Source organism: Pseudophryne corroboree, chromosome 5 (assembly GCF_028390025.1).
Source record: "Pseudophryne corroboree isolate aPseCor3 chromosome 5, aPseCor3.hap2, whole genome shotgun sequence".
Classification (NCBI taxonomy): Eukaryota; Metazoa; Chordata; class Amphibia; order Anura; family Myobatrachidae; genus Pseudophryne; species Pseudophryne corroboree.
In genome coordinates, this window is record NC_086448.1 from 561,801,268 (window position 1) to 561,819,400 (window position 18,133).

The 18,133-nt window shown below is 42.9% G+C and overlaps 1 protein-coding gene across 1 annotated transcript in view; it reads right to left on the reverse strand.

Moving 5' to 3' along the window:
- Positions 1 to 1,366: 1,366 nt before the first annotated feature.
- Positions 1,367 to 18,133, reverse strand: part of LOC134929630 (cytidine monophosphate-N-acetylneuraminic acid hydroxylase-like) — a 353,512-nt gene continuing 336,745 nt past the window's right edge. Inside the window, exons 11-14 of the mRNA XM_063925213.1 lie at positions 16,533 to 16,707; positions 11,433 to 11,549; positions 3,603 to 3,718; positions 1,367 to 1,478 (exon numbers count right to left, since the gene is read on the reverse strand). Of these exons, the coding sequence (XP_063781283.1) occupies positions 1,367 to 1,478; positions 3,603 to 3,718; positions 11,433 to 11,549; positions 16,533 to 16,707 (520 nt within the window). The remainder of the gene's footprint in view (positions 1,479 to 3,602; positions 3,719 to 11,432; positions 11,550 to 16,532; positions 16,708 to 18,133) is intronic.

Below are 18,133 nucleotides of genomic sequence, written 5' to 3' on the forward strand. Positions count from 1 at the left end.
TTGCTGCTTTCTGTGGCACTGTATGGACAAATCCCTTTCTTATGTAATAAACAGACCACCTAGTTCATCAATGCTGCAGGTACAGCGGCTTATTTTTACTGCATTGTGTCTTCAAGTGAACCCATCTCCCTTCTTCCGGTGGTGCTAATCAATGCAATTATGGATGTTGCAAAGGCTCTAGGGGATCTAATTGTAGCAACAAAAGGTGCAGTAGGGTCCTGGCAGCGTAGGGTGCATCAGAGGAGAAAGACCTAGGGAATGGCCCCTCATGCACAGTTGCGTCTGTTGTAGGATGGACCTCCTGTGAGAGCCTCTGCAGGTCTGAGTACTTATCGGTTCTGTAGTCTATGACAGAGACAGTGACTAGTATAGAGCAATGCTCTCCCAACAGCATTGATTGGTGCCTCTCAAATGTTTGGGGGGGGGGGGGGGTCGAGTTGCCCCCTTGCCCCCACCCTCACCCTATTCTGACACCTAGGGTTATGTATCATCTTTTATACAGTATATAAAAATAAATGTTTACTATTTTAGAATATCTTGTGCATTATTGAAAATTACATGCTAGAGCACAGCCTCCCATATGCGGTCTTCAAGGCACTCTAATGGTCTAGGTTTTAAGTACATCCATGCTTGGTCACAGGTGACTTAATTAGTACCTCAGACAATTTGATTTAATCATCTGCGATGAGCCATGGATATACTTAAACTCTGGGCCGGTGAGGACCGCGTTTGGGAACCACTCTGCTAGAGTATTTTAAATGTACTAATATCAGATGATTGCCCTCATTAGGTTTTAGTGAGAACAATCAGTGCCAACACTCTTTCAAAACTACATACAGTATGTAATAAAAGCAGTTCGGAAAAGTTCCCTCACTTACATTAGCGGGTGGGGTTTTTTTTTTTTTTTTTTAAACTAAAGCTTTTACCTGATTAGACGATGTAATCAGTGATTTTTTTTTTTTTACTCATGGTACCCAACAGTACTGAGCATCAGTACCTTTTTTTTTTTCTGGAAACTAGAAGTTTTCTGCCATCATTGATAGTACATTGTAACACTCTTTTTTGGAACTTGTATCACCATACTAGTCTATTTCAACTATTTAATAGACCATACAGAAAGTAACCTGACCATGGGATCTTCAGCAGTTTAGGTGACTACTGGTACCTCTTTTTTTCTAGTACTGGTACCTTTTTCATGGATAAACAGCACTAAATATATAAATATGTATTTCAGCTTTAGATAATTATGTGAATAAGTATTTCATACAATTTTGATCTGAAAGTTAGACTATTTTAGTTTCCAGTAAGTTTGAGAGGCACAGCAAACTAAATTCTCCTTGTGCAGCTACTTTTTGTTTTTGATCATTTACATTAAACTGCAGTTTTGTTCCTTAGGTCTATTCTGTCTGTCTCGTTCCAAGAATGCATCCCAATTGGGCGGTGATAGAGGCAATTTGATCTGAAAATGGTTCCAGAATCTGGAAAAAAGTGCAAACATGGAGGTTAAAAAAGAATTTGTATAATAAATATAAATATATATATACACACACACACATAGACATCATGCCGCGGCCTTTTGAATGCGGGAACGTGCATCGTTCATCGTTTGCAGCATACACACTGGGCGATATTGTAAACATATCGCTCAGGAGGGTTAAAATGAGGGATATTGGTGACAATTTTGTCTAGTGTGTACAGGCCTTTACACACAGTTTTTGAAGGATCTCGGCAGGGAGTTTGTTCCAAACATCTTGGAGAACTAACCACAGATCTTCTGTGGATGTGGGCTTGCTCAGATCCTTCTGTCTCTTAATGTAATCCCAGACAGGCTTGATGATGATGAGATCAGGGCTCTTTGGTGGCCATATCATCACTTCAAGGACTCTTTGTTCTTCTTTACGCTGAAAGTAGTTCTCAATGACATTTGCTGTGTGTTTGGGGCCATTGTGCTGCTGCAGAATAAATTTGGAGCCAATCAGATGCCTACCTGATGGTATTGCATGATGAAAATATATCTGCCTGTATGAGTTGGATGCAACTGCGGCCTTCCTTGCATCTTTTGCTGTAGTTGTATCTGTGACTTCTAAAGCCGCTACACAGCCCTTCCCTGGTGTACATCCATGCATCCGAAAATGCAAGGACTGAGATGCCAACTTTTAGTGCATCTTGATGTGCATCTTTAGACACCACCACTGGTCGCACCATTAAAACCTGTACCAGCTGTATGCTAGGTGTAGATCATCCATTTGAGTATGACCTCCAATGTTATCAATTCAACATCTTTATACATAACCGCTTTCAGCAACTCATCCATAGTACGTTATATCTGCGTCTGATTGGTCAACCCTATGTAACCACACAGGAATGCCCAACACGTTTCTTATATACTTCTTGGTGTGTGTGTCTGACTCTGTACAAACACCATTGTAGTGCATGCATGCGAGGTGCAACTCAGATGCAAGCGCAGATTAAAAACATTGCACAATAAAAAAAATCATATTGGCCCCCACAGGAAAAAACACACACATTGGCCCCCACAGGAAAAAACACACACATTGGCCCCCACAGAAAACAATAAAACAAATTTTCCCCCATAAGGGGTAAAAAAAAATGTATAACATAGCTTTTTGTATTACAATTTGTTTTAAATTTCCACTGCTGTTTGAAAAGCCCAGTGACATCAAGATGTTTTATTATTCTGACTGTAACATCTATATATTTATTTATTTATTAACACTTATGTAACGCTAGTATATTCTATTGAACTTTTTTTCGAAATTGGTCAGGGGGGATTGGGAACTGAAAGTGGCACTGGAAAAAATTGTAGAAGTGGCCTCACATGGGCAGCACCAGTGGTATACACCACCCATCACATGTCAACAAACAAAACAGGCGAGAAGTCAGACAGTTAAAAACAGTTACATAGCAGAGGGTCAATATTGAAATGGCTAGTCCATTATGGGTTTGGTTCGAAATCCGAGAAGTCGTGATCCTGACAGTCAGAAGACTGACAGAATAATCCCAACGGCCAGCATCCCAACAGATCCTGAAAAGCATTTTCACCCTAACCCACCCCTACTGCAGTGTAATTATAAACTCCCCCGTAACCTGTCCCTCCCCCTAGTGCCTAAATCTAACCCTAACCCCCCCATACTTACCTCTGGGATCCATTGGGATTCTGACCATCAGGATCTTGCTGTCTGTCTTCTGATTGCCAGGATCTCGACTGCCAGGACTGTGATTGCATCCCATCCATTGCTCAATGATGAATGTCAGCAGTGCCACAATGAAGCAATGTTGGTAGGTATACTGTAGTAACACTTCTCAACATTTATTAGAGCTTATAACAGCCACCATTCAGCTACTGAGTAACCCACAGGGCTCTTGGATCACACAGGGAAATAGAGCAGGTTATATAGTGGTTGACAGGACCAGGACAGAGATATAAGCATGCAATATACAGTACATTGATTTAATTGTATCTGCTTAAGAAGGACTCATGCTTTTAAAGTTATGAATAGAACATGGACAAATAGCACATTAGGACAGATTCAAATATATAAATTACAAATCATATGAAATATGTAATAAACAGAACATACTGATGATGGTAGATGTCTGGATTCCGTTGATTTCGTGTTTGGAATCCAATATACAAATCATCCCATAGAAGTCCTTTTTTTACTACGTGTCTCATCACAGTAGCTCGACATCTTATCTGTCATAAAATAAAATGCCCATTTTTATTATTCCGTAATGATATGTGGATTTTATGTGTTAATCCAAAGCAGCTACTGTATGTCAAAAGCTATAACTCATGAATAGTAACAGCACAAATGATGCAGAAATGTACAGCTTAGTCTTACAGTTTACAGTGCAGGGGTCTAATTACTAAACCTTGGATGGAGATAAAGTACCAGTCAACCAGCTCCTAATTGTCATTTTTCAAACACAGCCTGTAACATGACTGTAAAGATGTGATTGGCTGGTACTTTATCTCAGTTGACTTTATCTCCATCCAAGGGTTAGTAAATAGATCCCAGGGGTGGATGCAAGATTTGTTGAGGGGAGTTTCATATATATATATATATATACACACACACACACACACACACACACACACACACACACACACACACACACACACACACACACACACACACACACACACACACACACACACCACACCCCCCCCCCCCCCCCCCCCAAATTCTGGCAGCACTCCTCACCAGAACACTCAAAATTTCCAAAATACATGTATCTTTTTTTTCTCTGGAATCCCTTGGGTCAGGGAAGCTGAATAATAAAACAATGTATCAGGCGGCACCCATTGCCATAAGGTAATGACAGGACCTCATTGTAATAACCGCTTGTTATTGCAGAAAAAACACCAGCATGTATTTATAATAAGAATTTACTTACCGATGATTCTATTTCTCATAGTCCGTAGTGGATGCTGGGGAATAGCGGCTCCGCAGGAGACTGGGCACAAAAGTAAAAGCTTTAGGACTACCTGGTGTGCACTGGCTCCTCCCCCTATGACCCTCCTCCAAGCCTCAGTTAGGATACTGTGCCCGGACGAGCGTACACAATAAGGAAGGATTTTGAATCCCGGGTAAGACTCATACCAGCCACACCAATCACACCGTACAACTTGTGATTTGAACCCAGTTAACAGCATGATAACAGAGGAGCCTCTGAAAAGATGGCTCACAACAATAATAACCTGATTTTTGTAACAATAACTATGTACAAGTATTGCAGACAATCCGCACTTGGGATGGGCGCCCAGCATCCACTACGGACTATGAGAAATAGAATTATCGGTAAGTAAATTCTTATTTTCTCTAACGTCCTAGTGGATGCTGGGGACTCCGAAAGGACCATGGGGATTATACCAAAGCTCCCAAACGGGCAGGAGAGTGCGGATGACTCTGCAGCACCGAATGAGAGAACTCCAGGTCCTCCTCAGCCAGGGTATCAAATTTGTAGAATTTTGCAAACGTATTTGCCCCTGACCAAGTAGCTGCTCGGCAAAGTTGTAAAGCCGAGACCCCTCGGGCAGCCGCCCAAGATGAGCCCACTTTCCGTGTGGAATGGGCTTTTACAGATTTTGGCTGTGGCAGGCCTGCCACAGAATGTGCAAGCTGAATTGTACTACAAATCCAACGAGCAATCGTCTGCTTAGAAGCAGGGGCACCCAGCTTGTTGGGTGCATACAGGATAAACAGCGAGTCAGATTTTCTGACTCCAGCCGTCCTGGAAACATATATTTTCAGGGCCCTGACTACGTCCAGCAACTTGGAATCCTCCAAGTCCCTAGTAGCCGCAGGCACCACAATAGGCTGGTTTAAGTGAAATGCTGAAACCACCTTAGGGAGAAATTGAGGACGAGTCCTCAATTCTGCCCTGTCCGTATGAAAAATTAGGTAAGGGCTTTTATAGGATAAAGCCGCCAATTCTGATACACGCCTGGCTGAAGCCAGGGCTAACAGCATTACCACTTTCCATGTGAGATATTTTAAATCCACAGTGGTGAGTGGTTCAAACCAGTGTGATTTTAGGAATCCCAAAACTACATTGAGATCCCAAGGTGCCACTGGAGGCACAAAAGGAGGCTGTATATGCAGTACCCCCTTGACAAACGTCTGAACTTCAGGAACTGAAGCTAGTTCTTTTTGGAAGAATATCGACAGGGCCGAAATTTGAACCTTAATGGACCCTAATTTGAGGCCCATAGACGGTCCTGTTTGCAGGAAATGCAGGAATCGACCCAGTTGAAATTCCTCTGTAGGGGCCTTCCTGGCCTCACACCACGCAACATATTTATGCCAAATACGGTGATAATGTTGCACAGTTACATCCTTCCTGGCTTTGATCAGGGTAGGGATAACTTCATCCGGAATGCCTTTTTCCTTCAGGATCCGGCGTTCAACCGCCATGCCGTCAAACGCAGCCGCGGTAAGTCTTGGAACAGACATGGTCCCTGCTGGAGCAGGTCCTTTCTTAGAGGTAGAGGCCACGGGTCTTCCGTGAGCATCTCTTGAATTTCCGGGTACCAAGTCCTTCTTGGCCAATCCGGAGCCACGAGTATAGTCTTTACACATCTCCTTCTTATGATTCTCAGTACCTTGGGTATGAGAGGCAGAGGAGGGAACACATATACTGACTGGTACACCCACGGTGTTACCAGAGCGTCCACAGCTATTGCCTGAGGGTCCCTTGACCTGGCGCAATATCTGTCCAGTTTTTTGTTGAGGCGGGACGCCATCATGTCCACCTTTTGGTTTTTCCCAACGGTTCACAATCATGTGGAAGACTTCTGGGTGAAGTCCCCACTCCCCCGGGTGAAGATCGTGTCTGCTGAGGAAGTCTGCTTCCCAGTTGTCCACTCCCGGAATGAACACTGCTGACAGTGCTATCACATGATTTTCCGGCCAGCGAAGAATCCTTGCAACTTCCGTCATTGCCCTCCTGCTTCTTGTGCCGCCCTGTCTGTTTACGTGGGCGACTGCCGTGATGTTGTCCGACTGGATCAACACCTGCTGACCCTGAAGCAGAGGCCTTGCCTGACTTAGGGCATTGTAAATGGCCCTTAGTTCCAGGATATTTATGTGAAGTGACGTTTCCATGCTTGACCACAAGCCCTGGAAATTTTTTCCCTGTGTGACTGCTCCCCAGCCTCTCAGGCTGGCATCCGTGGTCACCAGGACCCAATCCTGAATGCCGAATCTGCGGCCCTCTAGGAGATGAGCACTCTGTAACCACCACAGGAGAGACACCCTTGTCCTTGGAGACAGGGTTATCCGCTGATGCATTTGAAGATGCGATCCGGACCATTTGTCCAGCAGATCCCACTGAAAAGTTCTTGCGTGGAATCTGCCGAATGGAATCGCTTCGTAAGAAGCCACCATCTTTCCCAGGACCCTTGTGCATTGATGCACTGACACTTGGCCTGGTCTTAGGAGGTTCCTGACTAGGTCGGATAACTCCCTGGCTTTCTCCTCCGGGAGAAACACCTTTTTCTGTACTGTGTCCAGAATCATCCCTAGGAACAGCAGACGTGTCGTCGGAATCAGCTGCGATTTTGGAATATTTAGAATCCATCCGTGCTGTCGTAGTACTACTTGAGATAGTGCTACTCCGACCTCTAACTGTTCTCTGGACCTTGCCCTTATCAGGAGATCGTCCAAGTAAGGGATAATTAAGACGCCTTTTCTTCGAAGAAGAATCATCATTTCGGCCATTACCTTGGTAAAGACCCGGGGTGCCGTGGACAATCCAAACGGCAGCGTCTGAAACTGATAGTGACAGTTCTGTACCACAAACCTGAGGTACCCTTGGTGAGAAGGGCAAATTGGGACATGGAGGTAAGCATCCTTTATGTCCAGAGACACCATATAGTCCCCTTCTTCCAAGTTCGCTATCACTGCTCTGAGTGACTCCATCTTGAACTTGAACCTTTTTATGTAAGTGTTCAAGGATTTCAGATTTAAAATGGGTCTCACCGAGCCGTCCGGCTTCGGTACCACAAACAGCGTGGAATAATACCCCTTTCCCTGTTGTAGGAGGGGTACCTTGATTATCACCTGCTGGGAATACAGCTTGTGAATGGCTTCCAATACCGCCTCCCTGTCGGGGGGAGACGTTGGTAAAGCAGACTTCAGGAACCGGCGAGGGGGAGACGTCTCGAATTCCAATTTGTACCCCTGAGATACTACCTGCAGAATCCAGGGGTCCACTTGCGAGTGAGCCCACTGCGCGCTGAAATTCTTGAGACGGGTCCCCACCGTGCCTGAGTCCGCTTGTAAGGCCCCAGCGTCATGCTGAGGACTTGGCAGAAGCGGGGGAGGGCTTCTGTTCGTGGGAAGAGGCTGTCTGCTGCAGTCTTTTTCCCCTTCCTCTGCCCCGGGGCAGATATGAGTGGCCTTTGCCCGCTTGCCCTTATGGGGACGAAAGGACTGAGCCTGAAAAGACGGTATCTTTTTCTGCTGAGAGGTGACCTGGGGTAAAAAGGTGGATTTCCCAGCCGTTGCCGTGGCCACCAGGTCCGATAGACCGACCCCAAATAACTCCTCCCCTTTATACGGCAATACTTCCATATGCCGTTTGGAATCCGCATCACCTGACCACTGTCGCGTCCATAACCCTCTTCTGGCAGAAATGGACATCGCACTTACTCTTGATGCCAGAGTGCAAATATCCCTCTGTGCATCTCGCATATATAGAAATGCATCCTTTAAATGCTCTATAGTCAATAATATTGTCCCTGTCCAGGGTATCAATATTTTCAGTCAGGGAATCCGACCATGCCACCCCAGCACTGCACATCCAGGCTGAGGCGATTGCTGGTCGCAGTATAATACCAGTATGTGTGTATATACTTTTTAGGATATTTTCCAGCTTCCTATCAGCTGGTTCCTTGAGGGCGGCCGTATCAGGAGACGGTAACGCCACTTGTTTTGATAAGCGTGTGAGCGCCTTATCTACCCTAGGGGGTGTTTCCCAACGTGCCCTAACCTCTGGCGGGAAAGGGTGTAATGCCAATAATTTTTTAGAAATTAGCAGTTTATCGGGGGAAACCCACGCTTCATCACACACTTCATTTAATTCATCTGATTCAGGAAAAACTACGGGTAGTTTTTTCACACCCCACATAATACCCTTTTTTGTGGTACTTGTAGTATCAGAAATGTTCAAAACCTCCTTCATTGCCGTGATCATGTAACGTGTGGCCCTACTGGAAAATACGTTTGTTTCCTCACCGTCGACACTGGAGTCAGTGTCCGTATCGACCTGAGGTAACGGGCGTTTTAGAGCCCCTGACGGTGTTTGAGACGCCTGTACAGGTATTAACTGATTTGCCGGCTGTCTCATGTCGTCAACAGTCTTTTGTAAAGTGCTGACACTATCGCGTAATTCTTTCCATAAGACCATCCAGTCAGGTGTCGACTCCCTAGGGGGTGACATCACTAACACAGGCAATTGCTCCGCCTCCACACCATTTTCCTCCTCATACATGTCGACACAACGTACCGACACACAGCACACACACAGGGAATGCTCTGACAGAGGACAGGACCCCACTAGCCCTTTGGGGAGACAGAGGGAGAGTTTGCCAGCACACACCAGAGCGCTATATATATATATAATATAGGGATAACCTTATATAAGTGTTTTTCCCTGATATAGCTGCAATATATATTTATCTGCCAAATTAGTGCCCCCCCTCTCTTGTTTTACCCTGTTTCTGTAGTTCAGGACTGCAGGGGAGAGTCAGGGAGCCTTCCTCCAACGGAGCTGTGAGGAAAAAATGGCGCCAGTGTGCTGAGGAGATAGGCTCCGCCCCCTTCTCGGCGGCCTTTCTCCCGCTTTTTTATGGAAAAATTGGCAGGGGTTAAATGCATCCATATAGCCCAGGAGCTATATGTGATGTATTTTTTGCCAAAAAAGGTGTTTTTATTGCGTCTCAGGGCGCCCCCCCCCCAGCGCCCTGCACCCTCAGTGACCGGAGTGTGAAGTGTGCTGAGAGCAATGGCGCACAGCTGCGGTGCTGTGCGCTACCTTATTGAAGACAGGACGTCTTCTGCCGCCGATTTTCCGGACCTCTTTAGTCTTCTGGCTCTGTAAGGGGGACGGCGGCGCGGCTCTGGGACCCATCCATGGCTGGGCCTGTGATCGTCCCTCTGGAGCTAATGTCCAGTAGCCTAAGAAGCCCAATCCACTCTGCACGCAGGTGAGTTCGCTTCTTCTCCCCTTAGTCCCTCGGTGCAGTGAGCCTGTTGCCAGCAGGTCTCACTGAAAATAAAAAACCTAAAACTAAACTTTTTTCTAAGCAGCTCAGGAGAGCCACCTAGACTGCACCCTTCTCGTTCGGGCACAAAAATCTAACTGAGGCTTGGAGGAGGGTCATAGGGGGAGGAGCCAGTGCACACCAGGTAGTCCTAAAGCTTTTACTTTTGTGCCCAGTCTCCTGCGGAGCCGCTATTCCCCATGGTCCTTTCGGAGTCCCCAGCATCCACTAGGACGTTAGAGAAATATATTTAAACTTACTTTTACTTAGCTGCAGCACAGGTGCTGATAAGAACGTACCTGGGCACTCTGCATTATTAGTTTTTCCCCACTCGCGATGCCGCGATTCGCAGGTCAATGTGAGGTGGTGTGGCCAAAATGACGCTATTCTTATAGAATTGTGTCCTATTAGACCCTGCCCCTCATGATAGTCCCGCTACTCAAGACATTGTGCAAATGAGTGGGGTTTCAATCGTGGGCACAAGGGCAGCTGTTTAAGGGACAATCGGCCTGTCGTGGGTGGGGAGTTGGTTCTGAGTACTCAGAAACTCCCCCTGCGTGCGCTAGTGCCCCCTTAGTCTTTCTGATGTATACAGCCATATACTGTACTTAACTAAAACAAATATTTGAAAAGTGCTGGTATTCAACACAAGAACAGTATACTTTTATGTGCTAAGGTTTTATTAAAACAAACTGTTTTCACAATAAGTACCGTATATATAACAGGTATAAAAAAGATTCACCGGCCAGTGATGATTTAAAAATCACAATGATATATGAAATTATTTTAACATTGTTCTAATCTAAAGATAAATAGAAAAATAACTGAATCCTGTGTGTCAGCTAGAAACAATGTTGCTGTTTGTTGCAGAAGACAGAATTATTTTGAGCCCAGAAACAATACAAATATTCTGTTACACATGTATCACAGAAAGCTCTTTAGTAATATGCAGTGACTCCAATGTGTAGAAAACATCTATGAGTCAGTAGTGGCAATAACAGGTAACACTGTAATTTAGAATTCAGTTTGAACACACCCCACCCAAATCTAACTCTCTCTGCACATGATATATCTGCCCCCCTGCAGTGCACATGGGGCCTAATTCAGACCTGATCGGTGCTGTGCGATTTCCCACAGCAGCCGATCAGGTCTGAACTGCGCATGCGCAATGCGCCGGCGCATGGCAGACAGCCAACGACTGTCGTAGCCCAGCGATGGCCTCTGCCTGATTGACAGGCAGAGGCGGTCGCTGGGAGGAAGGGGGTGGGACGGCGGCATTAAGCTGCCGTTTAGGGGGCACGGTCCAGCCAATGCAGGCGTTGCAACCCGGGCAGCGATGAGTAGCTCCCAGCCAGCGCGCAAGAGCTGCGCTGGCCGGGAGCTACTCCTGAAGTACAAAAGCATCGCCGCTGTGCGATGATTTTGTACTTTTGTGAAAGGGCAGGGGCTGACATGCGGGGCGGGCTAGCACTGTGCTGGGCATCCACCCGCATGTTAGTCTGCCCATTAGATAACAAATTTGCTGCCTTATCAGATCTGAATTAGGCCCAATGTTCATTTTATCCACAGTAACTATGGCTGCTCCGTTTGTGCTGGAGATATTACCATTTTGGATCACAGACAATATATAATATCTTACTTCTTCATAGGGATGGTCACGGCTTGGTCTTTCAGTAGGAAAAGACAGGTCAAAGAAATCTACCAAGCAGCTATATCCTTGTGGTAAATCAACAAAATCATCATCAGTTTCAATCACCTTTAAAAGAAAAACACACAAAAAACAAGTGAAATATCAACACTCAATCAGTTATTTCAGTGATTTTGACAGACTTCTACACTAATTGCCAAAAATAAATTATCTGATAACTTGAGAACAGAAATAGAAACATGACTGATATTGATAATACATATATTAATACAGGTTGAGTATCCCTTATCCAAAATGTTTGGGACCAGAAGTATTTTGTATATCGGATTTTTCCATATTTTGGAATAATTGCATACCATAATGATATATCATGGTGATGGGGCCTAAGTCTAAGCACAGAATGCATTTATGTTTCATATACACCTTATACACACAGCCTGAAGGTCATTTTAGCTAATATTTTTAATAACTTTGTGCATTAAACAAAGTGTGTGTACATTCACACAATTCATTTGTTTCATATACACCTTATACACACAGCCTGAAGGTCATTTAATCCAATATTTTTAATAACTGTGTATTAAACAAAGTTTGTGTACATTGAGCCATCAGAAAACAAAGGTTTCATTATCTCACTCTCATTAAAAAAATTCCGTATTTCAGAATATTCCGTATTTCGAAATATTTGGAAATGGGATACTCAACCTGTAAAGGCAAAATATTACATGACTAAGTAGAATGTAAAATAAGGTATTTCAGCACTCTTTTGTCTAGCTACTGTAAAGCACCATTACCCAATTCTTTTATTCACATAAACCTTCCAATCACAATCATGTTTATTAGTACAATGCTTAAAGAGAAAATGCACCAAACCAATTAGGAGGTAATAGAGTGACATAATAAATGCCACACTGACATTAAGTAAGCTGTGTCTTTTAAAGATAACTGTCACCAGTAGGGGATTTGTATTTAAATGATTTATTATTAGCACATCACTCAATGTGCATGTATGCTAGTGGTGTAGCCAAGGGCACAGCTCCTACTTGGTGCCTATTTCAATCCTAGCAGTGCCCAGATCCTGAATTCTCAGCAGCGTCACAGCCGTGATATAATGCAGTCACAGCATTGCCAGTCAGAGACTAGAGGAGCCGCAAGCATCATCACTTCACTTGGAGAGGGCCACGGAGCGGAGGCAGGCAGGACTGAGGGCCAAATGTATTAAGCCTTACAAAATGCTAAATTGCACAGTGATAAAGTACCAACCAACCAGCTCCTAACTGTCATTTCTCCAATCGAGGGATCTATTCATGAAACAGTGAAAAGTGTGGAGAAGTGAGCCAGAGGAGAAGTTGCCCATGGCAACCAATCAGCATTGACGTAACATTTGTAATTTGCATACTATATAATTATACAGAGCAGCTGATTAGTTGCCATGGGCAACTTCTCCACTGGCTCCCTTCTCCACTCTTATCACTGCTTTATGAATAGACCATACTGTGATGTGTTTTCTTACTTTGTTGCTATACTTTATAGCCCTTTGATTAGGCTTTAAAAGATATTAGTATTACCCAGAGTATATGCTCTCGCCTTTTGATGATGTCTTTCCTCTACAACCAATAACAAAAATACACTGCTCAAAAAAATAAAGGGAAATAAATAGTACCTATGTGTAAATACAGGGATCGGTATGATGGATTTTAGAAATGCAGACTTTGCAAAAATGGGGAGATGTTTAAGTGATTCATTGGCAGACTGGAGGAACTTGGAAGGGGTGCAGGAGAGGTGGAAAAAAATTAAAAGTGCATTACTAAGTGTAACAGACCTTTGTATCAAAATGGTTAGGAAAAGCACCAGGAAAAGGAAGCCAGTGTGGTTCACAAAAGTAGTATCAACTAGTGTGAAAGCAAAAAAGATGGCTTTTAGGAAATACAAACAGACTCAAAATAATAACGACAAAGAGGAGTATCTGGACAGACGGAAGGATGCTAAGAAAGTGATCAGACGTGCAAAGGCAGAAGCTGAGGAGAAAATGGCCCAGTCAGTAGATAAAGGGGGCAAAACTTTTTTTAAGTATATAAGTGAAAGGAGAAAATCAAATGGAGGAATAATAAGACTTAAGACAGAGAGTGGGCATTTGGTGGAGGGAGACAAGGCAATAGCAGATCACCTAAATAATTATTTTTGCTCAGTATTTACTACAGAAGAAGGGATGGGGCCACAGTTAAATTGCAAGGACATTCATAAAAATAAGGTAGATGAAAATACATTTACAGAGGAGAAGGTCCTAACAGAACTTTCAAAACTAAAAGTGGATAAATCAATGGGACCAGATGGAATACACCCAAGGATACTCAAAGAGCTAAAAGATGTCCTGGTTACACCTTTAACAGAATTATTTAACCAGTCACTAAATACAGGTGATATTCCAGAGGACTGGAAAAGAGCAAATGTAGTTCCACTGCACAAAAGTGGAAGCAAGGAAGAAGCAAGTAACTACAGACCAGTAAGCCTTACATCAGTAGTAGGGAAAGTAATGGAAAAACTATTAAAAGAAAGAGTAGTGGAATATCTTAAATCAAACAACTTACAGGATCCAAAACAGCATGGATTTACTGGTGGGAGATCATGCCAAACAAATCTTATTGACTTTTTTGACTCTGTGATGAAAATAATAGATCAAGGGGGAGCTGTAGATGTAGCATATCTAGACTTTAGTAAGGCATTTGACACTGTCCCACATCACAGACTGCTACATAAACTTGAAAGCCTGGGGGTGGATTATAAATTAGTGAAATGGATAAGAACCTGGTTGCAGGATAGGAAACAGACAGTTGTAGTTAATGGAGTGCAATCTATGGAGGGAAATGTTACCAGTGGAGTACCCCAGGGATCTGTACTTGGTCCAGTTCTCTTTAATATCTTTGTTGGTGACATTGCAGATGGTATTGAAGGGAAGATATGCCTTTTTGCAGATGATACAAAGATATGCAACAGGGTAGACACACCGGGAGGGGTCAAACAAATGATTGATGACCTAGGTAGGCTTGAGAAATGGTCAAGAACGTGGCAACTACAGTTTAATGCTAAAAAATGCAAAATCATGCACTTGGGTCTCAAAAACCCAAAGGCTAAGTATAGTATCAAGGGTACTATAATGGAAACTACTGAGGAGGAAAGAGATTTAGGAGTCACTATTTCAAGTGACTTGAGGGCAGGAAAGCAATGCAACAAAGCAATGAGAAAGGCAAGTCAGATGCTTGGTTGCATAGGGAGAGGAATCCGTAGCAGGAAAAAAGAAGTGATAATGCCACTGTATAGGTCATTGGTAAGGCCCCATCTGGAATACTGTGTCCAGTTCTGGAGACCCTATCTCCAGAAGGATATAAATACATTAGAGAGTGTACAAAGAAGGGCAACTAAAATGGTGCATGGCCTACATCACAAAACTTACCCGGAAAGGCTAAAAGATCTTAACATGTATAGTTTGGAGGAGAGAAGGGAAAGGGGAGACATGATAGAAACTTTCAAATATATAAAGGGTCTTAACAAAGTTCAGGAGGGAAACATTCTTCAAAGGAAAAGAAGTATTAGAACTCGAGGGCATACATTGAGACTGGAGGGGGGGAGGTTCAGGGGAAATTTAAGGAAAAATTACTTCACAGAAAGGGTAGTGGATAAGTGGAATAGCCTCCCATCAGAGGTGGTAGAGGCTAAGACTGTAGGGCAATTTAAACATGCTTGGGACAGGCATATGAATATCCTTACAAAGAATCAAGGTTAAAAAAGGGTTGAGATTGCCTAAAGGATAAAATAAAAAAGGGGCAGACTAGATGGGCCAAGTGGTTCTTATCTGCCGTCAAATTCTATGTTTCTATGTTTCTATTTACCAGTGGCATCCTGGCCGTCAGTATTAGGATTTAATGGAGTGATCACCAGTTGCGAATAGTCACAGCCTGGCACCCCATGTAGCTAGCCGTGTTGTAGCTACAGTACATCGCAGTGAAGATGAGCATGGATACATCTGTAGGTTGTTACAGGATTCTCTTTTATCCTTAAATCAACAAATCATTTATGTTTATTACTCCTGTGTGTAACAACCACTAGGTAATTAAATAGTCACAGGATCATCAACTAGCCTTATCAGTATTATTCATATGTCTATTTATATGAAACAAACAGTTTTATTACTTACTTCTCCCTTATAAAACAACCAGTGTGAAAATATGCTGTAAAGATGTTTAACTTTAACCTGTGTAGGTAATGTATTAGGTCAGTTGTCCTCAAAGAGAACACATCCTCCAACTGCCACTAAAATGTCACTCTCTAGTGCACCTATACTCTACGGGCCTAATTCAAGGCTGACTGCAAAATAAAATTTTCCCCTAATGGGCAAAACCATGCTGCACTGCAGGTGGGGCAGATATAACATGCGCAGAGAGAGTTAGATTTGGGTGGGTTATATTGTTTCTGTGCAGGGTAAATACTGGCTGCTTTATTTTTACACTGCAATTTAGATTGCAGTTTGAACACACCCGGCCCAAATCTGAAGCTGGCCCTACACTTGTCCAATATGGACACTTTTCACCTGATTCTGACGGATCGGGTCGAGGAATTAGGTGAAAAGTGGGCAAATCGGATGTGTTTGACATCCGATCCAATGCGCATCAGATCAGAGTTGGAGATCGGGCATGCTGCACGTCCAACCACCGACTCGGGCGAGCTCCGGCAGTGAGGAACGGTATTGCATGCAATATGTCACATGTAAATGGACCGCATGTGATATATCGCATAAGATCCTGTCGGCCGGGAAGCTCCCGGGTGGCTTAAGGGACATCAGCTGCCATTCCTTCCATAGGAAAAACCGCAGTAATGTATGCGGGTCTTAACTCTCTCTGCACATGTTACAGTCTATCTGTCCCACCTGCAGTGCACATGGTTTTGCCCATTAGAGGAAATTGTTATTTTGCAATCAACATTGAAGTAGGCCCTATAACTCTTCATTTACTTGCTGACAATATTTAGATCATACTTTATTTTTCATTGTAAAATGTAAATAAAATAAATAAAAAAAATTCAATTGTACATGCTTACCCTGACTACCAGATTATAGTCTTTAAATCCTGCCCAGGTGAAATATTCTTTAACCCATGATGGATACCTAAAGATCTCATCATTGAATGAAGTATACATTTCATCCAGGTAAGTATTAAATTTCCATGAATCCTTGAAGGTTTTTGTTCCTGGAGGTGGATCAACAATTCCATCTCTAAAAAGTTATGAAAAAGTCTTAATAGGTGATCCATTATTTACAGCATATATGTTTTAATTGTCCTTGCACTTGTCTTCCTCTATGGATAAATAAGATAATGAAGTTTCCAATGCATGAAACAGGTAAGGTGATTGTGAGGACAGGGCCACTTATTGGGAGTGACTGCAACAAATCTTCCAGCATTTAATTATCCATACTGTGCTGTATATAGGAACACATTTTAGACATTTATATTAGCTCTGAATTCAAAGGCTTCACCTCCTATTCACAGTGCAAATCAACTACAGTAATGTAATTGAAGAACAGAACCTGAGATCTTGGTTGCCGAAGGACTATTTTCAGCTTCAGTTGCAGTTGCCCCCGCAACACCAAGTCAACGCTCCCTACTGCCCGGCAGATGCCTCTGCCTGTCAATCAGCTATAAAACTTCCCGGGTCACACACGCACAGAACGGGCCCTGTGCACAGCGCTGAAAATCAGGAAAATGCGATCCAACCTGAATAAGATCCTAAGTGTACAGAGGATTGTACCATTGATGTACATTAGGGTAGCACCTGAGCTGATTTTGATGTGGATTCTGAGGTGGGATTGAAGTAGAAAAGTAAATTTGCTCCATGGCAAAATTATGTTGCACTGCAGGTGTAACAGATTTTTAATGAGCAGATGAGCAGAGATTTTTATTTTTAAGAGGGGCATGTCAAAACTGAAATCTAAATTGCAGTATAAAAATCAAGTTGTCCTGCATTTGAGGGCTACATGCAAAATCAACGAGTATTTACCCCACAAAATGGTTTGGTCCAGGTAAAAAAGTATAGTACTTTCTTTTTTGCTTTACTCCCACCCTTCTTCAGCTAATGTAATGCAATGTGTTACAGCAATAAGCAATGTTCACAAATTGGCAGGGGATGGACAGATAACACTGTATTTCTTTCAGCTGGAAAATTTTATTCATAGTATATTTACAAATATTCAACTACTTATATTTTAAAGCGATTTGCTAAAAAAATATATTGCAAATATAATTCAGTTATCCAGTATTTGATCAAATTCAAATGAATAAATGAAAGATTGATAGTGATGAATATTTTAACTGTACGTTTATGAATTTTACAATTGATTAATGTAATGTTAAATTACTTAAAACGTATATTCAATTTAAAATATGCATCCTTATTGGCATTCATTTATATTTTTTATATGAGATACAATGATTATTAATTTTAATGTCTATTGATTCTGAAGATCTGACTGGAAGACTGGGCCAAAATACCTGCTAGAGTGTGTGCAAACCTGGCCAAGAACTACAGGAAGCGTTTGACCTCTGTAATTGCCAACCAAGGTTATATTACAAAGTACTGAGTTCAACTTTTTGATTGTCCAAATATTTATTTTCCGCAAGAATATACAAATAAATTGTTTAAAA